Source organism: Dunckerocampus dactyliophorus, chromosome 2 (assembly GCF_027744805.1).
Source record: "Dunckerocampus dactyliophorus isolate RoL2022-P2 chromosome 2, RoL_Ddac_1.1, whole genome shotgun sequence".
NCBI classification, from domain to species: Eukaryota; Metazoa; Chordata; class Actinopteri; order Syngnathiformes; family Syngnathidae; genus Dunckerocampus; species Dunckerocampus dactyliophorus.
In genome coordinates, this window is record NC_072820.1 from 32,017,720 (window position 1) to 32,042,327 (window position 24,608).

General features: G+C 41.9%; 2 protein-coding genes across 7 annotated transcripts; one reads left to right on the forward strand and one right to left on the reverse strand.

The window, feature by feature from the left end:
* Positions 1 to 3,089: 3,089 nt before the first annotated feature.
* On the forward strand, positions 3,090 to 16,002 carry LOC129177466 (myosin light chain kinase, smooth muscle-like). 5 transcript variants are annotated; one of them, XM_054768653.1, is made up of 16 exons: positions 3,090 to 4,742; positions 6,333 to 6,455; positions 6,804 to 6,872; positions 7,025 to 7,072; positions 7,168 to 7,301; positions 7,371 to 7,527; positions 7,726 to 8,037; positions 8,111 to 8,216; positions 9,152 to 9,355; positions 9,423 to 9,640; positions 9,720 to 9,843; positions 10,440 to 10,592; positions 10,668 to 10,797; positions 13,179 to 13,260; positions 13,457 to 13,597; positions 15,114 to 16,002. In XM_054768653.1, the coding sequence occupies exons 1-16, from the start codon at positions 4,613 to 4,615 to the stop codon at positions 15,317 to 15,319; spliced, it is 2,337 nt and encodes a 778-aa protein (XP_054624628.1). In that variant the 5' UTR covers positions 3,090 to 4,612; the 3' UTR covers positions 15,320 to 16,002. The 5 variants fall into 5 exon arrangements, with proteins under 5 accessions (XP_054624628.1, XP_054624627.1, XP_054624630.1 ...); XM_054768652.1 differs by having other exon boundaries at positions 3,091 to 4,742; positions 7,022 to 7,072; XM_054768655.1 differs by lacking the exon at positions 6,333 to 6,455 and having other exon boundaries at positions 3,094 to 4,742.
* On the reverse strand, positions 13,918 to 24,330 carry coasy (CoA synthase). 2 transcript variants are annotated; one of them, XM_054768657.1, is made up of 10 exons: positions 23,995 to 24,330; positions 20,642 to 21,363; positions 20,357 to 20,571; positions 19,914 to 20,045; positions 19,636 to 19,825; positions 19,498 to 19,562; positions 19,346 to 19,430; positions 19,153 to 19,250; positions 16,646 to 16,792; positions 13,920 to 16,572 (listed from the first exon to the last, which is right to left on the reverse strand). In XM_054768657.1, exons 2-10 carry the CDS (start codon positions 21,324 to 21,326, stop codon positions 16,474 to 16,476), a joined length of 1,716 nt encoding a protein of 571 aa, XP_054624632.1. In that variant the 5' UTR covers positions 21,327 to 21,363; positions 23,995 to 24,330; the 3' UTR covers positions 13,920 to 16,473. The 2 variants fall into 2 exon arrangements, with proteins under 2 accessions (XP_054624633.1, XP_054624632.1); XM_054768658.1 differs by lacking the exon at positions 19,153 to 19,250 and having other exon boundaries at positions 13,918 to 16,572.
* Positions 24,331 to 24,608: the final 278 nt, after the last annotated feature.

Sequence of the window (24,608 nt, forward strand, 5' to 3'; positions counted from 1 at the left end):
GTACCTGGCAGCAATTGTTATCCCTTAAAAATATACCCTTAAAAATCAAGTTAATTCTAGCGTTCAGCACCTGAAGGCAGGCTAGGTGATAAGCTTTATTATCAAATGAGCCACCTGTTGCCTCTCAAACGTCTCAGTGAAATGTCAAATATGTAGTTCATCCCCTCTGCACAATGTCAGAATATTCTGAGAAAAAATAAGATTAAAGGCATGGTATTATAGGGGTGAGTTGTTGTTACGAGAATTAAATCATATTTAAATGACAAAAAGTAATATTTTTAGCAGAAAATATAAATGTATATCAGCATGTCAATGTTAAAGGCATATGATATCCCCATCAGCAGTGTAGTGCATCAACAGTGACTTACCCCCCACTTGGTCCCGTGAGCCGAGTTCTGCTCTGATTTTGGTGAGTAACGTAGTTCCGGTTAGTTAGTGGGGACACTTAAGTAAAGAGTTTGGCTTCTCAAAACAACATACGTTCAAAAGAGTAATACATTTGAGGAGGCAGTTTTGTGATGCGGCTGTATTACTCTTTTGAATGCATATTGTTCTGAGAAGCCAAACTCTTTACTTACGTGGCCCCACCAAATAACCAGAACTATGTCCCTCATAATTGAAATCCGACCACAACTCGGCAACTCGGCTCACGGGGCGAAGTGGGGGGTGAGTCACTGTTGATGGACTACACTGATGATGGGGATGCCATACAACTTGATGGCAAAAAATCCGAACTACCAATTTAAACAAATAATATTGTATTTTTCTGTTCCAAAAACATGCATGTTAGGTTAATTGGAGACTCTAAATTGTCCATAGGTATGAATGTGAGTGTGAATGGTTGTTTGTCTCTATGTGCCCTGCCATTGGCTGGCAACCAGTCCAGGGTGTACCCCACCTCTCACCCGAAGTGAGGTGGGATAGGCTCCAACATACATCCACCCAATGGATGGATTTCAACAACTACATAATGATGACTTTTTCTTGTATTTGTATGTCTTTATTATCATAATATTAATTATAAGGAAAGGGCTGCTGCAGGGGACCACAGGAGGGCCTCAATTCACCCACTTTAACACTATAAAAAGCTTCAAACAAAACAAAAGAGCTCACGTTTGGCGTGATGCAGCAGTTGGGGGAGGGTTAGTGGGATGAAGAAGCAAAAGCAGCAAAAGAATACCAGCACATCTTTCATGGTTTTCATGGGAACAGGAAGTTGGTTGACGATTGCCAGTTGGGACCACATTCATGCCTTTCTTTGGCCTTTCCTGTTTGGAATTCCGAGTAAAAACGATAGTGATGATAGCCTGGAAATTAGGTGGGAGGCTACTTTAAAGCATATGAAGATGAAAGTATAGAGACATCCATATTGGGTAAAAAAAAAAACAGAGGATCTTCTTGGAGCTTGTCTAGTTATGCCCAAACAACCTAAATCCAAAACATTCACACTGGAATTGACTTTGACTGCTCTGTATTAACTGTTCAACAACACAAAGCTCACATTTAACTGTGTGAAATGCACATTGAAATGTAACTTTATGGGAAAATAGCTCTTTACGTGTCAGTGGATGGTCTACTGCATGTTTTCATCACCAGGGGACCTGCCGGTAGTAAATAACATGACTCCCCAACCCCCATATGGTTCTACTTTAGGCATACCAGCCTGTGCAATGCTCTCCACCACTGAGTGAAATGTGTCATAATGGGATATTTTTTGTGTTTGTGCTCCACTGGAGGAATCCTGGTCTTATTGGCACAGTAATTTAATATTAAGGACTGTCTTTAGATTCAAGAGAGTTTTATTGTCATGTGCATGGTAAAACAGCAGTTATACCATGCAATGAAAATCTTATTCTGTTCATTCTCCCAAGAAAAGAAAGAAAACAAATGAAAGAATAAGAACATAAGAAACATAAACACATAAACATATATACCAATAAATTAAGCAACAACAACAGAAAAGACATTAATACAAGTAAACAATATAAATAAATAAATAAATAAATAAATAAATAAAGTGCTATGAGTGTGTGCGTGTGTTGCGTGCGGCGTGTGCGAGTGCTTCGTTGAGGAGCCTGATGGCCTGTGGGTAAAAGCTGTTTGCCAGCCTTGTGGTCCTGGACTTCAAACTCCTGTAGCGTCTGCCTGACGGTAGGAGTGTGAATAATGAGTGTTGTGGATGTGTGCTGTCCTTGATGAGGTTGTGTGTTCTGCGTAGGACTCTAGTTTTATAAATGTCTTCCAGTGAGGGGAGGGCTGCCCCAACAATGTTCTGTGAGGTCTTGATCACCCGCTGGAGTGCCTTCCTATCACGTGTTGTACAGTTACCGTACCAAACAGTGATGGAGGCGGTAAGGACACTTTCCATAGTGCATCTGTAGAAGCAACTCAGGATTGTGGTGGGCATGCCAAATTTCCTCAGTCTTCTCAGGAAGTACAGTCTCCTTTGGGACTTCTTCAGAATTTGTTGGGTGTTGTGAGACCATTGTGAGACCTTTATATTTGTGCCTTAACGTCATTTATTTAGTGTATTCATTGTACTTATGTGGCATAAGTTTCCATTTTTTCTACGTGAAATATGATTAAATGTAAGCAGTAGATGGATAGAAAGATAGCTAGATCGATAGACAGACGCCATACCTCAATTCATCGTCAGGTTTGTTGGTGGTGCCGTCAAAAAAATAACCCCTAATAATCCTGTTTGCCATTATTTTTAAAATAGGCATCATGATCATTTTTACTAAAGTGTATCATTATATTTGTGCATCACATCATATTTGTTATTTATTTAGGGATGAGTAAAAAAGGAAAAATGTTTTTCTGAAAATTTTCTAAGAAAAAAACGTTATGTTACAAAAAATAGTCATATTTTTCAAAAGAAAAAACCTTAATATTATTTTTTTTCTTACAATCAATCAAAAGTATATCACTGTATTTGTGCATCACATAATCATTTATTTAGGGTATTCATTATATACTGATGAAAAACAGCTTTTATTGATTTTTGTAAGTTTAGTGTTACAAAAATAAAGTCATATTTTTCAAGAGAAAAGTAGTAATATTACAGAAATGACATGGTAGTTAGACCACTGTATTTCCTCGAATAAATGTGCATTCTCCACTTAAAGAAATGAATGTCTTACTCTTAAGGACATTTTATTCAATTCAAGTGATATATGCTGAGAAATTTAAGCTCAAATATTGATAGACAGAGATAGACGACCAAATTTCTTCAAATAACCCTGCTCTGCCTTACTAAAAAGATGTATTTTTATTCATTCCATGCAATACATCCTAAACAATTTAATGGTGGATATTGATAGAGAAAGACTACCATATTTCCTCAAATAAACCTGCATTCTCCACTTAAAGAAAGAATGCCTTACTCCTGTGAGACATGTTATTCATTCCATGTAATACATGCTGAAAGATTTAAGCTAAAATATTAATAGACAGAGATAGATTATTATACTGTATTTCCTCAAATAACCATGTATTATGGTTACACTTAAATACACAGAAATAAATGCCATACTCTTAAGAGACATTTTATTCATTCTTTGTGATACATGCTAAAATTTGGAACAAACCTCTAGATGTCAAATAAACATTCATTGTCCACTGAAAGAAATGAATGCCTTACTCCTAAGAACATTCTATTAATTCCATGTGACACAAGCTGAAAATGGATAGATCGCTCGACAGAGACAGCTACTGTAGATAGATTACTGTATTTCCTCAAATGACTGCATTATCCACTTAAAAAAAATGAATGCCTTACTCTTAAGAGTCGTTTTATCTCTTCCATGTGATGCATGCTGAAAAACACAAGCAGCGAGACAGATAGATGACCTTATTTCCTCAATAAATGACTTGTCCCAAAGAATTGCCATTGTCCACTTACAGAAATTCATATTTTAGCCGTAATAGACAATAGACTTTCCACATCAGCTATAACTGCATTTCCTCAAATAGATGCCACCTGTTACCCCCTGTAGTTAAGTGGCAGTCCACATGTCAATGGGGCAATGTAGTCATACAAATTGGAACTAAGTTGCTATGAAGGCGCAGCGTATGTGGTTGGTAGTACGCGAGTCACTTTAATGAGGCCGAAACAAAAGGAAGGAGTGAGACACACCCATAATACAGCAACTCTGGCGTACAAATCTCATTTACAAGCCATGGCTCACATTGTTGCCTCACTTGCTTGTCCTGATTCCTGCGTCTGACTCCAACAGCTTGTATACTTTGCGAAGTTGGTTATTTACAAAGAAGCAAACCCGCGGGGAACAACGCAACAACTTGTTTTGCTGAGTCTTTTTGTCTCTCCCACACATTTCCTACTCTCTTGACGTGGTTTTTGTTTTCCATCACATCTGACTCGGGCTTTGTTGACGAGAAACAAGGGCCTGGGCGAGAAAACAAGGAGTTTCCTGTGTCCCGTGGGGTCACATAGCATGAAGAAGCTCCTCCCGTGTGTGTTGTGAATAGAGACGTCCACACATACACATATACAGGAGGCTTGTATCCAAACACTCCACAAGAGGAGGAGGAGGAGGTCTCTGGGATGAATCACTCAAAGTGAAAGTCAGCTGCTATTTTAAAAGCAAGGATGGACAAGGATGGTGGCGAGCCAAAGACATATGTGTCCACTGCACGCCTGGTGCTCAAGAGGCACAGACGCAATGGACGGGACCCCGCTCAGATGAGAAACAACAAAGTGGGATTCTCACATGCAACAGGTAACACTCACTTCTCATACAAACACTGTTTATATCTAGCGCCATGCTTGACTTGTAACACGAGTGCATCTTTTGTTAATCACCTGGCTTCTATTCAGAAACATTTAACGCCTGCAGCCCGCCGCAAACCCCAGCAGCCGCCTCATGCTTGACCTTTTTTTAACTCATAGTCCTTTTTGCATGACGGCATTGCTAAGCGCCATCAGGGGAAACAACTAATAATAATGACTTTCTCCCTTGCCTCGGGTTTCTGCAGGCTACCACTATCATGAAATAGCTTATTTTCTTCTAACTGTACTACAAGAGTTGCATCTGTCTGTTATTATTGTTGTAGCAGAGCTGTGTCTAGTATGTGTCCTGTGTCATTAAATGAAGTAACCACAACATCACTACTAACCACAACCACTGTAGTAAAAATCATAAAAACATCATGATTTATTTTATTGTATTATTATATCATATTTATTAAAATGGGGCCGCACGGTGGTCTAGTGGTTAGCACGTTGGCCAACACAGTAACAGCCTGGAGATCGGGAAGACCTGGGTTCGATTCTCCCTTGGGCATTTCTGTGTGGAGTTTGCATGTTCTCCCCGTGTGCGCGTGGGTTTTCTCCGGGTACTCCGGCTTCCTCCCACATTCCAAAAACATGCATGTTAGGTTAATTGGAGATTCTAAATTGTCCATAGGTATGAATGTGAGTGTGAATGCTTGTTTGTCTATATGTGCCATGCGATTGGCTGGCGACCAGTCCAGGGTGTACCCCGCCTTTCGCCCGAAGTCAGCTGGGATAGGCTCCAGCATGCCCCCGCGACCCTAATGAGGAAGAAGCGGTATAGAAAATGGATGGATGGATATTTATTAAAATAATTCATATTATATTTATTTATTTAGCAATCCCCCCCCAAAGTGTCCAAAGTGCGGCTTGTGGTCCATTTACAGCGTGTGACTTTTTTTTTATTGACCCTCAGCATATTCTAAAAATAAAATTAATTTATAATTAGTGAGATATATTATTCGATATTGACTGTGCTCTGTCAGCTATAAAACAAAGCTAAGATGTAGATGTTTTGTTCAGATAGCTTCATGCCCCTGATTTCAAATACTATTGAGAACTTGTAATATTAATTGACAGTATTTATCTGTACAAACCACTGTATGAGTTGCTGGCACCAGCATTATTCAACCCAAATTGAAGACATTTTTTGAGTACAGTCTCTCCTGCCTCTCATGCCTCCCTCCCCTGACACCTTACTGAGGAACCTGTAATATTAATTTACAGTATTTATCTGTACAAACCACTGCATGAGTTGCTGGCACCATCATCATTCAACCCTCTTTAAAGAAATCTTAGTCTCCTCTGCCTCTCATGCCCCTCCCACCCACCCCAGCGGGAAGCGTCCCACTATTTGAGAAGCACTGGTTTAGCATCTTTGATGCACAAAATGTATTAAAATGGCCACAGCATTCTTCAGTTTTTCTGTATGCGGCCCTCATTGGAAAAAGGTTGGACACCTCTGCCATAAACACCTGTTGCTCTCTGCAGTTGAATAAATAAGCACTGACAGCAACTTGACACCCTCCTTGTTAAGATCACAGACAAACCCCCACTGAGTCCCCCGGCTCGCGCGGTACGATCAGCGAAGGAAGTAGCGCCACATTTCAAGCAGCTATCGCAGGAAGTTCATTTGTCAGTGTTTCCTGGCTACACAATGGTGAGTGACCACTAACCAGACTTCCCCGCCTTGAAATGTCTGAAAAACAGTCCAAGTCTGTATTTCCCATTTATTAGGAGGTAAGTCACATCCTCATAAATCGTCTTACAAAAGTGGCATCGCCAATACGACTAAACAAGTGTTCACCTGGGGAGGCCGGGACATTGACATGCACAGTTGAGAATCCATCCAGAAGTCAGTCCTACAGTGCGGAATTACATATTAGAGATATGCAAACGATTGAGAGCCACTTCCTGGTTAATCTGTTGGATGATTAACCAGAAAGTGGCTCTCAACCCTGCAAAAGTGCTTTGTTGCATGCGGTAACTAAAACAATCTGCTGTCCAGACAATTGTGAGGTCATGACAGAAAACACAGATGCAAATCCTGGAAAAGAAAGCGGACAGAGGATGGAAGGTACATTTACAGACTTCTTCATAAGAATCAGTCACATTACTCGTTTGAAAATATAACCAATCATGGCTGCTCACTTGTAACTGATTGGTCAATTACTCCTTTAATGAGCCAATCATGGAGTACTTCTGTAACCCTGCCTCCTTCTCCAGCAGTGTGCACAGATAGCAGCCAGCTTGACCCTCAAACAAAAGGCTCCACAAGTAAGACGATTAGTTGTCTCCAGAGTCATTTTTAACGGCATCTTGACGTGATGAGATAAAATGTAACGTTTTTTTTTCAATTTTTGCTGTTGAAGGTCAACAATCTGTGGAGTTCCTGGATCCACCTGATCAAGTGGAGGTTCGAGTAGGGGAGAAGGCCCAATTGCATTGTGCCTTCAGGAGCACCTCTGTCCCTGTGGCCTGCTGCTGGATTTTCAACAGAGATAAGGTCACACAATCAGATAGCTCAACAGTTGTGAATCCACTTCCTCACTCCGGACTTCCATTTCTTCTACAGGAGGTACTGCTCGGGCCCAGGATGTCCATCACTAGCAACGACACACTCAGCAGCTTGGTGATCTCGCAGGTCTGTCCGGAAGACACAGGCTCCTACACGGTCATAGCTCGGAACAGAATCGATTCTGCTAAACATACGGTTTCCCTCAGCGTCATAGGTAAGGATTCATCTTTGACGTACATGAATGACTCAGAGTCATGAATCAGAGTTTGGATTAGACCCATTAGTTCTTAATTTTGGACACCCTATGTGTCCATATTTGTGGGAACAATAAGCAATAAGCTCTTGACTTCAGTGTGATAATGTTCAAATCCTCTCAAGAAACATACAACAATTAATCTCTGAACCACCACAGATCGACCAGAACCACCTGCATCCCACCCGGTGGTCTCCCAGCTCTCTGCTGAGTCCCTGGTCCTGTCCTGGACGGGTCCTAGCTATGACGGAGGCACGGCCGTTTTGGGTTACATCGTGGAGGTCCGGCAAGAGGATCCGGACAATTTGGAGAGCTGGACTGAAGTCACCGCACAGTGTAGGAACACCTCTTTCCAAGTCTGTTCAGGCTTGGAGCCCCACGGGCAGTACCGCTTCCGAGTCCGAGCCTACAATTCCATGGGGGTCAGTGAGCCGAGTCAGGAGTCGGAGTGTGTCACCATGACAGCTAAGAGTTAGTTGCTTTTTACATTTTGCTGTGTGCTAACCTGTGAGATTTTAACCTTACATGTAAATTTTCTCTGTAGTAGAAGAAGAAGAAAAGAAGGAAGGGATGGAATCTCATCCGGTAGTGGTGACTGACACCAAACATAAGGTGAAGGATCACTACGACGTGCACGAGAAGCTGGGAGTGTAAGCATGGAATTTATTTACTCCAATATTAACATGAGTTGAAGGTACTACAGGTGGCGATTGCGATACATTGTCAGGAAACAAACGATATCTGATACTAGCGTGAGATCATGCAAAATATTGTGATATCGATATTTGGTCTCATACAGAATCTGAGTTTACTGAAATATAAACACAGTCAAGGGATGAAGTTGGGAATCGCAGGAAAATTGCAATATATTGGGGAAAAAATATGATGCTACCGTGAGATAATGCAAAAAAAAGCCCTAAGCCAGTGCTTGTCAAATAGCGGGGGGCACGGTGAACTGTCAGGAGAAGCAGGGAGGACTTTCAATGTTAGTGCAGACCTGCCAACATATTTGACTGTCGTACTTGGCATGCAATTTGACTCTTGAATACACTTGTATGCTTCACTGCTGTTTGAATCTCTTTTGGGTATCTCTGTGTGGAGTTTGCATGTTCTCCCCGTGTGTGGGGGGGTTTTCTCCGGGTACTCCGGTTTCCTCCCACATTCCAAAAACATGCATGTTAGGTTAATTGGAGACTCTATATTGTCCATAGGTATGAATGTGAGTGTGAATGCTTGTTTGTCTATATGTGCCCTGCCATTGGCTGGCCACCAGTCCAGGGTATACCCCGCCTGTCGCCCGAAGTGAGCTGGGATAGGCTCCAGCATACCTGCAACCCTAGTGAGGATAAGCGGCATAGGAGATGGATGGATGGATGGCTTCACTGCTCTCCATTTTTTCCATTTCGCTGGTTTCAGTTTTGAGTTCAGTCAGCACAGTACAGATAAATAAATAGATACTGTCAGGTTCTCAATAGTATTTCAAATTGGGGGGGTGCAAAAACATTTCTGTCCCCCAATGGGGGGAAGGCAGAAAATAATTGAGAACCACTACCCTAAGCCAAAGTCGCTTTGGTTTTCTGTCCAGTGGGAAGTTTGGCCAAGTGTTCCGGCTGTCTCACAAAGAGACGGGCCAGGTGTGCGCAGGGAAGTTCTACCGGGCCAAGAGCTCTAAGGAGAGGTTGGCGGCCCACCGGGAGATTGACCTGATGAACTGCCTCCATCACCCCAAACTGGTCCAGTGTCTGGCAGCCTACGAATCCCGCTATGAGCTGGTCATGGTCATGGAGTAGTAAGTATTAAGATCCGCGTGGACCAACCAAAATCCCACCTGGGATCTGAATGTTGTTTTGCCTCAGTATCGCAGGCGGGGAGCTCTTTGAACGCATCGTGGACGACAACTTTGAGCACACGGAACCCACGAGTGCCCGTTACATGCAGCAGATACTGGAGGGCATGCAGTACGTTCACAAGCAGAACATTGTCCACCTGGACCTCAAGCCTGAGAACATCGTCTGTGTGGACACCGCCGGAACCCAGATCAAGATCATCGACTTTGGCCTGGCCAGTAAACTGGGTAAGTCTGCAATCTGGGGGTGGTTTGGAAAAAGACTCCCTCCAAGACAGATCCACATACGGTATGCTCTTTTCCGTAGAGGACGGTAAACCCCTCATGGTGATGCATGGAACACCGGAGTTTGTGGCCCCTGAGGTGATCAACTATGAGCCCGTGGGACTGGAGACGGACATGTGGAGTATTGGAGTCATCTGCTTCATCTTGTAAATCACGACTACTTTTATTCTAGAAAGCAGGAGCTGGGAATACTCACTTTGAAATCCAAGAGGGAATTACATTCTCATCGTGATAAATGGCCCTGTATTCCTTCTTGAGCGCTATAAATAATCTATCTACTGTGGCAACGGCATCTTGGCTTAAATGTCAGAATACAATATCTTACCATGGATTACACCAAGGACATCATTTAAGGATGAAAGGAGAGCGCTGGCCTCCGCTAAGGCTGAGCAATACAAATTTGCACCTTCTAAAATTTGCCATTAAGACGTCATTTTGTGGAAAAAATGAGGAAAATATCTTGAACCCAAACTTATCCAGACTTGCATCAAAATGTCTTGCATTTCTTCTGAGATAGCCTTGGCGGATGTAAATATCTGCTACATTTGGACTCGGGTACTTTTTCTGAAGTACTAAAACTACTTCTAAAAAGGTACTTTTTCTAGTACTGGCTAAAAGGTTCCAATTTTAACATGCTAACATACCTACTTACTTTGTTGTTGTGTCTTAGCCACTACAGTGTTGGACTCTAGGGACTGTTCTCCTCCGTAGTTGGTTAGCATGTCTTCTTGATGACTTCCAGGCTGAGCGGAGAGTCTCCCTTCCAGGGAAACAGTAACGCAGAGACCTTTACTCTCGTTGCCGCCGCTCGCTACGAGTTCGACCCGGAGAGTTTCGAGGACATTTCGGATCAAGCCAAGGACTTTATCGGCGCCCTGCTGAAGAAAGACCGCAGGTTGGTCCTGCACGATGGGAAGGTGCGGTTACGCTGTTTTGGGGGTGTTTTTCACTGCTTTTCACCTCGTCTTAGATGCAGGCTGTCATGCACAGAGGCCCTCGTTCACCCGTGGATGGCCTCCTTCACGCCGCTCACCCGCAGGCCTACCAAGTCCCTCAGGAAGGAGAGGATGAGACGCTTCCTGGCTAAGTGCAAATGGAAGGTAACAGCTTTTTCTAGTTTGGCAAAGGATATGTGCACAAAAAGGCAAAAAGAACACAAAAAACACAACAAATGTATTTCATTCATTTTTCAAATGTTGGTATGTACTTTTGGACCACAATTTAATAGCAACTTTGATCAAAATGTTTTTGTACCACATAAACGCTAACATTTCTAGCTAGCACAGACTTACTGCGATTTTTTTTTCTGCACATTTTTGCACTTATTACTTGTAGTTGGGCAGAATTATTGCAAAATTTTTCAACTACTATAGATTCTGATTTTTTTTTTACATTTTTGTATTTAAATGTATTACCTTCAAATTTTAGATTGAATTCCAAATTTAAAACATGAAAAAAAAATATTTTTTCCTAATTTGTTTTTAAAACTTTTTTTTTGTTATTTTACATCTATTAATTAAATGAAATATGAAGAAATCCATGGATAAAAAGTGTACGAACTTACTTTTTGCGAGTTCAAAACAATTTGTAATTATGTCACCATGAATGAACTTGCCATTTTTTGTATTCTGAATTCTTCTACCTGTGCACATAAAACTACTTCCAGGTGAACTCAGTGTACCAATCGGAACAAGAAAAAGAAAATATTTATTTTTGCTTGAGTTAAAAAAAATGACTTATGGAGAAAAGACATTGATATGAATTTTTTTGGTGTTGGTGTGTTGGTGTGGAAAAAGTGTTTTTTTTTTTTTATTTTATTTTGTGCAACTAGCTAGCAGCCACAGCAAAGTAGATAAACAGCATTGGTTTTATGGATTTTCCTGGTTGTTTCTAGGCAGATTTTGTTTAGGGATGACACACAAGCTCACGACACAGACTCTGGCTCTGCTGTATGGACAGGGAGCAGCAAGAAGTCCCTTCTTGCTTGGCAGAATTCAGGAATCAATATGCAAGTCATGCTGTTTACTGTATTTCATTTTTATTTTTAGCCTATTTTCCTTCAAATTCCAAATTGTATGACCACAAAACCATTTTAGTTGTGTATTGTATCTTACGTACTGTGGTGTGCCTGACTCAGTAGACATTTCCAAATACATTTTCTGCTAGTTAGCACCTACGAAGCCCCCGAGGGGACATGAAGTAAAAAAAAAAAAAAAAGACTGAATTTTGAGAGAGCGCGCAAAACTTTTGCGAGATACTGTAATAACTTTTGTGCAATCTCGCAAAACTTCTGTTATCTTGCAAAACTATGTGATGCTACAGGACACACTTGACACTTGCCTCCACATAGCGAAAATCGGATGGAAATGCATCATTTAATTTCTATCTTCATGATTTCCGCATCCCTTGTTACACAAATATAGAGGTGTAAAGTATTCATGCTCCAATCAGGGTTTAATTCTACGGATTCCGATACTGATCATCCAGGACTGAAAGCGACTGATACCGATCGATGGATTAATTATACATGAATTATGCATTTTACATTTTACAATTATACATTCTCTTTTTATAATGCTATTGGCTAATAATATAATTCAACAGTCAGGACAATTCCAAGGTCCCTTGACTGCCAGGGGACCCAAAAAATAGTTTATTACTAATAAAATTTGTAATTAATTAGTAAAAGGCAGCGGGGGGGGGGGGCAACATGACTTTTTTTCATGGGACCCAGAATTCCTGACTGCACCCCTACTACTGGCTATATATGATAGGAAAAAAGCAACCATAAAATCACCTTAATTTAGACAAAAACATAACAGACTTACTTTTTGAAGAGAACATACTGTACATCACTGGTGAAACCTCCAGGAGATGATACGCCTTTCTTTAAGGAGGCTTTGGATGTGAGAGCACATTGATGGAGCTTCAGGTACGTGAGAAAGCACTCTGCGAATTTGGTGTCTTCCACTGCTGAGAAAGGCTGGTTAGCGTGTGAGATGAATTCAATTATTATTCGGGTTGTTAGCTTAGCCTTCTGTGACAAACACACACGTGCGAGTGTTAGCCACATGGCTACATTAGCGGTAAAAGTTTAGCTAGCTGTTTTCCCATCATTTTTTTCCCTTTATGGCCGGCTCTGTAGGTAGCCACAGCAATGAACATAATGTGTTCCCTGAATGCTAGTTGCTAGGCAGCTTTTGTGGGTCTCACCATTTTTTTTTTTTTTTCTTAGTGTTAAGCCAATCATTTGCACTATTACGAGGGCTCAGCTGCCCTACATGACAGAAAGGACAGATCAGGGAGAGGCAGCAGAAACATTAATGAATATAAAATGTTTTCGGGAACAAAAAGGTAACTATCATTGTTCACCACAAATCCCCGGTGCCTTTCCTAGTGTGTGTTTTTTGCCGTTATCTTGAGCATGTCCTTTGTTGAGTTCACTCAATAATATATATATATATATTTTTTTTACTTGCAGAAAACCGGCAAGGCTGTTCTGGCCCTGCAGCGAATGTCTAACCTCTCCAACAGGCCAGATTCTCCTGGCAGCTCCTCAGAGGGTAAGACTGATAAAGAATTCACACACACACACACACACACATATATAGTTATATTTATATGTGCAGGTCCTAGAGCTACATACGTATGGCAGATGACTCACAAGTTCCACATTGTCACTTCAAGTTTACCCTTTTGTGATCTGTGAGGCCGTTTCCCCCCCGCCCCTTGATCATCCTATCCGTCCCTCTCATCCAGAGCCAAGCTGGAGCCAAGAGGCAGAGGAAGCCATCCGCTCGCTGGATAAGCAGCTCCAGAGCGAACCTCGCTTCCAGGAGCCCCTGAGGGACACCACCCTTCCCAAAGGATCCACTGCTCATCTGGCGTGCCGTGTGGATGGTTAGGAATATGACAGAACCGTGATGCACTTCATTAAATATTGCCTCGGAAGCCCACTGGGGGGCAAAAAGGCACCCCTCCTCTCCAAAAATCACAATATTATATGAAATGTTTTGAGTGGAATGCAGCACTTAAAAAAAAAAAAAAAGTTGGCCTGCATTAAATTTAATTAAATCACTTTAATTATGACAGCGCTATGAAGTGAAAATGAGTCCAGAGTCAAAACAAAGTCACAAATTGGTTAAACACAGTTTGCATGCAACAAAAATATCAGACCATTTTTTTCTTGAGATTTTTGCGTACTTTTAATAGACAAGCGGAACAGTGCTTTATTAATGCACCCAAGATTTGTTAGTGAGCACACCTGCATAAAATGACAGCAAAAAGAACTGTAAAACAAGGAAAAACCATTAAGTACAGCTGTTAAAAATATATAGAAACTTATTTTAGTACTGTTGTAAAGACGTATGAAACTATAATTATTATATACATACTGGGAGCCAATAGGTAAAAAAAAAAAAAATTACACTATTTTTAGTGGGCACTTCTACATTAAATTACTTTGATGGCACTAAGTCAAAATGCAACAGTGTTCAGAGACCAAGTTTGCATGCATTTATTTCCTCGTGAAATACATTTTTCTTCACTTTTAGTTGTACGGCGTGATAACGTTACTCATGTATAATTAAAAAGTGAAAATGATGCCACAGAAAAAAAATATGCATGCAACTTTTTTCTAACAAATTATTTTTTTTAGCCCGATTCCACTTGCAGCAGCAAACAGCAAAAAGTATAACATTAAAACAAGGGAAAAAAATCATTAAGTACAGCTGTTAAAAATATATAAAGTCATTTTAGTACTATTATATACTGTATTAATTTAAGTATATTTATTATATAGAGGTCACAAAAGACCCCACAACAACATCCAAAGAACTGCATGTCTCCCTTGCCTCAGTTAAGGTCAGTGTTCATGACTCCATCATAAGAAAGACACTGGGCAAAAGTGGCCTGCATGGCAGAGTTCCAAGACGAAAAGCACTGCTGAACAAAAATATTAAGGCTTGTCTCAATTTTGCCAGAAAACATCTTGATGATGCCAAGACCTTTGGGAAAATACTTCCGTCTGACGAGACAAAAGTTGAACTTTTTGGAAGGTGTGTGTCCCATTACATCGGGCAAAGAAGTAACCCTGCATTTCAGAAAAAGATCATACCAACAGTAACATATGGTGGTGGTAGTGTGATGGTCTTGGGGCTGTTTTCTGCTGTAAGAGACTCATTGAAAGTTAAACGCTTGATTGCAGTTGGGTGGCCCAACCAGTTATTAGGTTTAGGGGGCAATCACTTTTTGACACAGGGCCATGTAGGTTTGGATTTTTTATATAAAAGCTATTTAACAGTGGCGACCAACCACAATAACCCTATGCTGTTGGCCGTTGAGTTATGTGATTTTTGCGGGGGAAGTAAACCAACCTTTAAAACATTTCAATGAATAAGTCATCTGTCTTTGCTAGGTTATCCACATCCAGATGTGAAGTGGCTTCAGGGGGACAAGCCAGTATCCGAGTCGTCCAGGGTGTCCCTGGAGTACAAAGACGATGGGTTCTGCTGCCTGGTTCTGGCCCATTTAGAACCCACCGACTCTGGGATTTATGTGTGCCGGGCCAGCAACAAGTTCGGGTCTGCATCGTGTTCTGCCAGACTCGTAGTGGACATGTGAAGGAGAGGAGCTGATGGTGCTGTTTCAGCAGTACTGCTCATGCACTTATGGGTTACGGTCAAAGCATGCATTATTGTACATTTTTGCACAGTCCATGTTGTTCCATATACATCTTTTTAATAGCATTCAGAATTAAAGGCTACGTTTGAGAGAGAAAAGTCATCTCAGAGGTGTTTTTTTTGGCAGACCATAAAAAGCTAATACAATAACAGGAGCTTGCAGGTGACATTAAATAAAATGGCTTGGAATTTGTCACACCAATTGACCTAATATCTCATAAATGCTTCTGTGGAAAATGCCCCAACCATCATAATACATGATTTTACTGTCTCTCCCCCACCCTTCCCCTAGAGACATTCACATAAGTGCACAGATGTAAATGTGACAACCTGTTAATTTGTTCAGCAAAGACAAAGTTTGTGACTTTCGTACAATCATATGCAACGTTGTGGAAACAGTCTCCCCCTTCTGTGCTCCTGTGCCATATTCACCTTCTGTGAAAAGTATTCCAGTATTCAGTGTTGAATTAGTCATTTTTACTTGTTAATTCGTCATTTTAGCAACACATATTGTGCCTTTTGGACACTCGCATGCTTCCAACTTTGTGAAAATGGTTCCTTTTCTGTGCCCAATATTCACATTATTTGGTGAAAAGTGCACAGAGCCCCTAAACGTTCCCAATATAGTCCATTATTCAGTGTTGAATTAGTCATTTTTACTTGTTAATCAATTCATTCATCATTTTAGCAACACATATTGTGCCTTTTGGACACTCGCATGCTTCCAACTTGGTGAAAATGGTTCCTTTTCTGTGCCCCATATTCACATTATTCAGTGAAAAGTGCACAGAGCCCCTAAATGTTCCCAATATAGTCCATTATTCAGTGTTGAATTAGTCATTTTAGCAACACATTTTGTGACCTTCGGACACTTGAATGCTTCCAACTTTGTGGAAACAGTCCTTTTTTTCCCCACAAAGCAGCCATGCATGGAAAGAACTACAACAGAGAATGAAGCAGAACCCGAAGGGGCCTTTCTTCTGTAATGTAGGTGTCCCAATACTTATGTCCACATAGTGCTTGTGTAAAATGGCAAAGAGTAATCCCAGTCCAACTTTTTTTATTATGCATGATACTAGTATTAAAAAAAAAAAATCAATGAGGCACTGAAGCGTCATACTGTTTGACTATCCTCCTAGATTCTCCATCTCCCTCCTGGATTCTCTTCTGTAGAAGATTCCACGCTTTTAATACCTTTTGTATGGGGGGAGGGAAATGTGTCATTACAAGTATAATAACAGTAAGTGACGGGTTGAGGTGTTCTCACCTGTTTACGAGTGACTTCGGGTTCCCACAGCGTGCTGAGCACCACATTAGCGTGTTCTGTCAGCTCGCTGTTGGACTTTTGGCTCCTTAGGCGGTGCTTGGCATCTTCCACGGTCACGCCGTCTCGCTCGGTTATCCTTAATACTGACTGGAAGCATATACACACAAAAAAAATGTTTTGTCATCCACCAAATGGACACAACTCGGGCCTGTCATCATAATAAATAAATCAATCGGACGATAAATAATAACAAACTCATTAATTTTCCCGGCCTGGATATATTGACATGTGCATGCTCTTCTCTACCAAACAGGCTGGATGACAAGAGGGATCACCCTGTGCATCTGTCTCAACATTAGGGCGTGTTGGGTCTATAGCGGAATGAACGCAGTGAGTGAACCCTCCTGTCATTCATTCAGTCTTTTTGGCCCAGTGGGCGAGGCTGCTAGCGAGTGCACACACAGAGGCTGCGTCTAAATCCGGGGTCTGCAGCCTGCTTGTCCGCATCTTTGGGCTGCATAACGTCACCACACTGCGCGAAGGCCGTCCAAATTGGAAAGTCTGCGAAGCATCCTCCAAATGCGGCTGACAAATCTGTCCTCCTTCTCCATTGAATGGAAGTCTGCATTCAGCCTATCCTTCATGGCCCATCATATCCAAAGATTCTTGGCACTTCCATCCAACGCTTAAAAATGTCAAATTACAACGCAAAGCAGGGAGAAGCTTTAGTGTTGATTTATTAATAAATATTGATTTGTTTGTAAGTTGCAAGTATTGATTAGTGCAAGCAGACAGTTTGATGTGCAGAGCCTTTGGATGTAAAGTCTTAAATCTTTCTACGACGTGGAAAGGTTGACTTTGATCTTACTATCATGAAAGACATGACAAGATGAAGTCATTATTTATGTTTGTTGTTTTTTCACAATGGAGTCCTAATACTGAGTTGTCACTTCTAATGCTGTATAGATTTAATATAAAAACATATAACACTTTAATAAGGACGCTCCGATCAGGGTTTTATGCTGCCGATTCCGATACCGCTCATCCATGAGTGAGATCGGCCGATACAGACCACGTGGATTAACTGTACAATTATCAATTTATGATAAGTGCTATTGTCCAGGGCCACTGTTAGACAATCCCAAAGGCCCCTGCAAATTATAAATACATTACCTTTTGGGCGTATTGCCTTATTGTTATTTTTTGCCTTTATTTGTGTAAAACAATTTTTGTGCTATTTGACACCAACCTAAGATTAATTTAATATAACAATAACAATATAACAAAAACTTAACAACAACTTAATAACAAAAACGAGGTCCCAACTAACCACATTGTTTGCTTTATAAACAAACTGTCACTGTGCTAAAAAGTCACATTTGGAGTCCAAAGACCAGAAGCTAGGCGGCTAACTCTAGCTATCTAGCTAGCTGCCGCCATTGTGAAGTACATCCTCTAACAGCTAAGCAAAGCGTGCAAACAAAGATGCGCGAATAGTTGAACGGCAATAGGTTTGATAAGGGGGTGATCAAACACACTGGCATCGACTGACGTAGCCTGTGTCAAGCGCAACTTTGTTGGCAACACTACGTGACACATCAGACATGTAGGGTTTGCCGCCGCACCGCGATCAGTGTATGTGATCGGTTTAAAAGGCGCTTATCGGCAAATGCCGATCACATGTTTTTTACGAAGCTCATTCTGGTTGGTGGATGGTGGGTCTGTATTCAATTAGTGTTTTTAATTTGATAGTTTTGGACAATACATAATAAATGAGATCAATTAGATCGTTATAATGTGCGTGTATGTTTTACCGATGTTGAAAATCTTTCCTGGTGACTAGCTAGCGCGCAGCTAATCCTATTTAGATTCATTCTCATTGACACAAGCCCACAAATGTCTGCCCTCGGGCATGCCCGTAACTAGCAGCTTCTAGCCCAAATTTTAGTAAGCAGCAAAAAAAATCAGCCGAGAGACAGCTTGCATCTAAAAAAACACTCATTAGTTGGGACACTCGGATGCCACGGTACCACTGTATAAATGACAATTAAAAAACACATGAAGTGTGCCAGTAACTACTTTCTTCTTCCTGGCAATGGCGAGGCGACATACTTCGTGTCAACTCAACTCACAGCGACACAAATATTGGTATTTGTGTCTGTCTTTGGTCTTGTCCAGAGAGCCAGGGCTTTGAAGCAAACTTACCCATTGAAAATACCCTTTTCTTTGTCCATTTCTGCTCAATATTAGTTCCTCCTTCACAACAACTGCCACGCCGCTGCGTTTCCTCAAACTAGGGTGTGGGTCAAGGGTGAAACAGGACGTGTGCACGGTAATCGCGCATTAACTTTGATATCACTGATAAAAACCTAAATGCAATGAGATGGCAATTGCACATACATCTAATAGTGCACCCCAATACAACTCTTGTATTGGATCTTGGTTTACCTAATTTTGTGTCTAGTGATACTTGATGATGTTGCAGAGGTCCAGCTAGTGTACTTTACCTCCTCCTCAGGGATGATGGTCACCCAGACCTCATGGACCATATCCGTCCAGCCCGCCTCCAGAAGAACTGCCGCATCCACCACACAAACCTTTTTACCTGACAACCCACCCCACCACCACCACCACCACCAAAGAAATACATTATCAGCGCGATGCTGAAAATCCAAATCAGGATGGTGGTGAATGCACTACCTTCCTCTCTGGCTTGGCTGATGGTGTTCTTCACTAGAAGTGCAATCTCAGGCCACACAATGTCGGTTAGCGCTTTTAACCTCTCCTGCAGGAAACCAGTGTCAAAATCTGAACCCTCACAACATATTTTGCAGTATGACTCCAACGTGTACCTGCTTTCCAAACACTTTCCTCCCTAATGCACGCCTGTTGATGCTCTTATCTTCATCTAAAACATCTAAACAAACAAAAACACATTTAATTTATTTACCAAGCAAGTTTGAGGGATTGGACTAGATGTCTTCTCCTACCTGATCCAAACTCTTCAAGAACTCTGCGGTAGGCTCCGGTGCCCGCCTCGTACACTTGATGGCCCAGCTTGTCGCAGTCGATCCGCACAGCGCCCAAACTCTCCAGCTGTTTGGCGACGGAGCTTTTCCCACTGCCGCTCCCGCCCGTCAGCCCGATTATGTAGGGATGGAGAGGGAGATGGGGCTTGGCCTAAACCAGGAAATACCAGGAGGATAAGTGGTCATTGTGGGGGAAAAGAAACGCATTTTGATTTCTTCTTCTCGGTTCCAGGACCTACTTTAGGGGGGGTGAGGAGGGTTCCCAGCAGACGAGAGCGCAGGCTGGAAGAGCTTATCTTTTCCTCTTCGGTCTCGGAATGATGTGCATCCTTTAGCAACTGGATCTCATGAAGAACCAGAGCTGGAAGGCCCTGAATGATTTGTAAGACCGCAAACTGAAACAACAGTGCCTCTCATGGTCGCAGTAAGTACTGCACCACATATGAATCAATTAATATGCCAATTCTTTTTTCTGCCCCAGTTCAAAACTCATGAACAGTGCTAAAGGTCTCTTAACAAGCAAAAGTGTATATGTAAAAAGAGAATAAATAGCACTCCATGAAGACACACGTATATGAGCAAAAACAGCTCGTTAGCATTAAAGCTCCAGGTGCTCAAAACATTGTATTTCCACTAGGGCTCGCTAAAAGCACTCAAAAAGTGCGTATCTTTTTAAACTTACATTCTCGATGCGTTTCTTGTTAACAGCTTCGCCGCCCTTCCGTGTCTCCTCGCTAACCACAATGCACTGGAGCAGGCGGTCCACCACGGACACCCCTAGCGGGTCGTCGAGCGGCACGATCTCCACCTGCAGCGAGGGCTTGACGTCCCGCAGGAACTCCTGTAGTCTTTGGACTCTCAGGGCGTATGGCTCAATGAGCTCTTTTAATACCTTTTCTGTCAGAAAGAGACATCAGTCAGGTTTGCGCACACTTGTCTGGGAAGGAAGTCGCTTCAAAATACTCACTTTTCAGCATTCCTTGGTCACACACGCCAATGAGGAAGCGTCTGGTGGCGAGCAGGCATGAGATGTTGAGGAGGGTCTTATGGGCCCCATGGAGGCGGTCAAAGGTGCCGCCAACCACCACGTCAGTGTAGGTCTCCAGTGGTTTTCCGCCAACTTTTTCTTCAGGCTCTTTAAGTCTTGCCTCCTCCTCCTCCTCTTGTAGCTCCTCCATCTGCGGGTGAAGCAGCACTGATGGAAGATCAGGGCTGCACACGTAGCAGCGTCCTGTGTACCTCTGCAGACATTGGGTCACCTGGCTGGACTGAGCCGGGTCCTGCAGAGGAAAGTCCGTGAGCAGCACATCCGGGGAGTGGGTGAGGTACTGCGGCGTGGGGAAAGGGCCGCTCGCGCCGCAAGCAGCTGGGGGGGTATGGATGTTGGTGAGCAGAACACGGACGTCCAGGTGGGCGCACACGTCGCTGGCGTTGCTGTAGAGGCGGGTGATGAGGGTGGAGATATCCACGGCAGGTGGGATGAAGACGGGCCGAAGTTGGCTGCTGCCTCCCAGGTTGAGCCCCGGGTGAAGGTGGACGTAGAGGGTGCGCTCCACTAGCTGAGCCGCCGAGCTGAGCGCCGAGGTGATGCGCAGGGGGAGTGTGTGGATGGGGGACGTCAGGACGAGGATGCCGGTGCTGAACATTGACATGATCTCGGCTGCGGTAGTCACGGTAACAGAAGAGCCACTGCACAGAAGACAAACACTGCCTGTGGGTAAAAGCTGTTTGCCAGCCTTGTGGTCCTGGACTTCAAACTCCTGTAGCGTCTGCCTGACGGTAGGAGTGTGAATAATGAGTGTGGTGGATGTGTGCTGTCCTTGATAATGATGATATGCCTGTGTTTTCAGAATTATTCATAATTATTAAGTTTACGTGGAACACTAGTTGCATTGTACTGATTATTTCCATGTTGTTGCAGACCAAAGCACACAAAAGAGCATAAAGATCACAGTTCACCACATCTTAGCATAGGTTGTCACCACTTATAAATAAATTCACCAAACAGAAGACAAACCTGCCAGGAGATCTCTTACCCCTCTAAAACCCTCTCCTTTTAAAATTAATAGCCTATGTGTGCAGTTAAAAAATAAGACACATTTTTTTTTTAAATATAATGTAATGTCATAATATATAATACATTTAATTATATATTAAAAAATTGTATTGTGTGTAGGAGTAGTGGGTACATGACTTCCAGTCAGATGTCTGACGGGGTACACGACTGTGAAAAGTTTGGAAACAACTGTTGTAAAGTATATTACTTTGCTGTAGCAGCATTATTTGCAAAAAAATATACAAATATTATTATAACATATATTTGCAGATTTACAGTCAGGAGATCGGAAAGATCTGGGTTCAAATCTCCGTTGGGCATTTCTGTGTGGAGTTTGCATGTTCTCCCCGTGTGTGTGTGGGTTTTCCTCGGGTACTCCGGTTTCCTCCCACATTCCAAAAACATGCATGTTAGGTTAATTGGAGACTCTAAATTGTCCATAGGTATGAATGTGACAAGTGGCATACATGTAGATAGGATGGATATATTAAATATTTAATTAAATGATTATTTATTTCTAAAAAAATATTTATTTATTTATTTATATTTATATTTATTTATATTTATTTAATATTAGAAAAACTTCACAAATAAAGCTACTAAACAATATATCATTTCAATTAGTAACATTATTTTATACAGTATATTTGCCCTGGTAGTGTAATGATACATGCCGCCGTCACGTCACTGGAGATGTCCAACGCTGGTCCCAAGCACAAATGAATGGAAGGGTTGTATTTGGAAGGACACCTGGCGTAAAAATATTTAATGTTAGGGATGCCCCAATCAGGGTTTTATGCTTCCGATACCGATCATCCATGAGTGAAATTGGCCGTTACCGATCATATAGATTAAGTGTAACTTTTTAAAATTTATTATTTTTTCTTGTGAGAGCTACTTTAACAAAATGAAAATGGCCAAGAGCTACTAATTTTTGCAAGATTTATTTTTTTTTGACAAACCCAATAGGCTTGTTTTACCAGAACATTAACAAAATGCTGGTATCCACAACTCACATTTTGTATTTCACAATACATTTCTTTCTCGTGTTCTCACATTATTAACTGAAAACCTGAATGAAAAGCAGGCTTGCAGGCACCTCATGTGGTCGTGGGGGACTACCTGGTGCCCATAGGCACCATGCACGTTGGTGACCCCTGCGCTATATGATATGAAAGGGGAACCATAAGATTTAGACAAAAACATTTTTGACTTTTTCAAAATCACTGGTGAAACTTAAGAGAACCAGGCGCCTTCTTTAAGGAGAATTTGGACATCTCGAGCCTCGATAACTCACCACACCCTGCCAAGTGCCCGCCCCACAAATGCCACACCGAACTAATGGTGTTTAATGCGCCACACCGGCAAGACATTTTTCATGGCATGTTTTGCAGGGTGCAAAACTTATATCAGTCTCATGACAGATACAGTAAGTCCCACACAGCAGCCATGCGTGTTTTGGCTTTGTGAAGGGAAAGTGGGCTGGGGAGGGTCGCTATAAGCTGGATGCTACAATGGAGGCGGAGGTGATCGGCGGATGTGATCGGCGTTATCAAGCAAGTATAGGCATATGCCGATACCAAGCTCTTTCACAAAAATTGGCAGATACTGATCAGTAGCATCGATCGGAGCACCCCATCTAATATTAATGTAAAATAATATTACATTTGCAGAAATAAAGCTGCAAAACGATATTGACCAATACAGATTATTTTATCCTACATTATAACGTATAGTATAGTATAGTATAGTATAGTATAGTATAACATGTCTAGTTGGCCACACATTCAGGAGATGGAGAAGATCTTGGCATCTCTGTGTGGAGTTTGCATGTTCTGCAGATTTTGGATGTGATTTGGAGAATTTCACCTAAAGACTGCAGTGGCGTGCAGTTACATGGCACCCACTCAATGTTATTGTTACTGATTAGACATCGCGTCCAAGGGAATCCAGTTTGCATGACGTGTCAGTATCTGGTAAAAGAGTAGTAAAACATTATCTTTGTTAAGTTAGTTTGCTCACTTTGTAGCAACAGCTAAGAAAATGAGGAACAATGAACTTTGTTGAGGGGCTCACCGGGCTTGCTAAGCTTGCAAGAAGATACTGTATGTGTCTATATCCTGATACTGTATTTTGAATCGTCGCAAATCACAATTGTGCCGTATGTTTACATATTAGCATGAGTGTCACCCACAAGGCTGTCAACTGCAACAGTCGCCGCCACGAATACGTAGTCAAATAATGTAGTATAAATGTAAACATACCTGCTCAATGTCGTTTAGCAAACACTCTTTAGGAGGGAAATGTTTAACTAGTCCATTGACGCCAGTCAGAATTGTTTAACACACGATTTGACAAAGGAGATAATGAAGGAAGGTTGTTGGGTAATCACGTGATAATCTAACCCAGCCTGATTGGTCGAAGAAAACCCGCAGTAGAGTTTGGGATATGTAGTCACATTACAAAGCCCTATTCATCCCTATGGGACTTTGTTTGTAAATGGTATAACAGATTTTTAAACAATTAATTGATAATCTTAAAAAGCCATGTTTACAGCAGGGCGAGCCAACTAAACTGTTCTGGGGGCCACCTTTTGAGAACTCAAGGTGCGGGGGTGGGTCAGACCGTCATTAATCAAAATTTATGCTCTACGCTAGTCAAAGATCCTCTAAATGACCAGAGCTCTGCGCTGTTCTTAAGGACCTGCTGGCCAAAAATCCTCATTATGACAGAAGCGCTGTGATGTTTTTGAGGACCAACTGAAAAAAAAACTCTAGTCAAAGATCCTCTATATACTATGTTCCCAAACTAGTGTAGGCCAATTGTAATAGGGGGTACGTGAATAAAAATGAAAAACAATGAGCGCCTAACACTATCA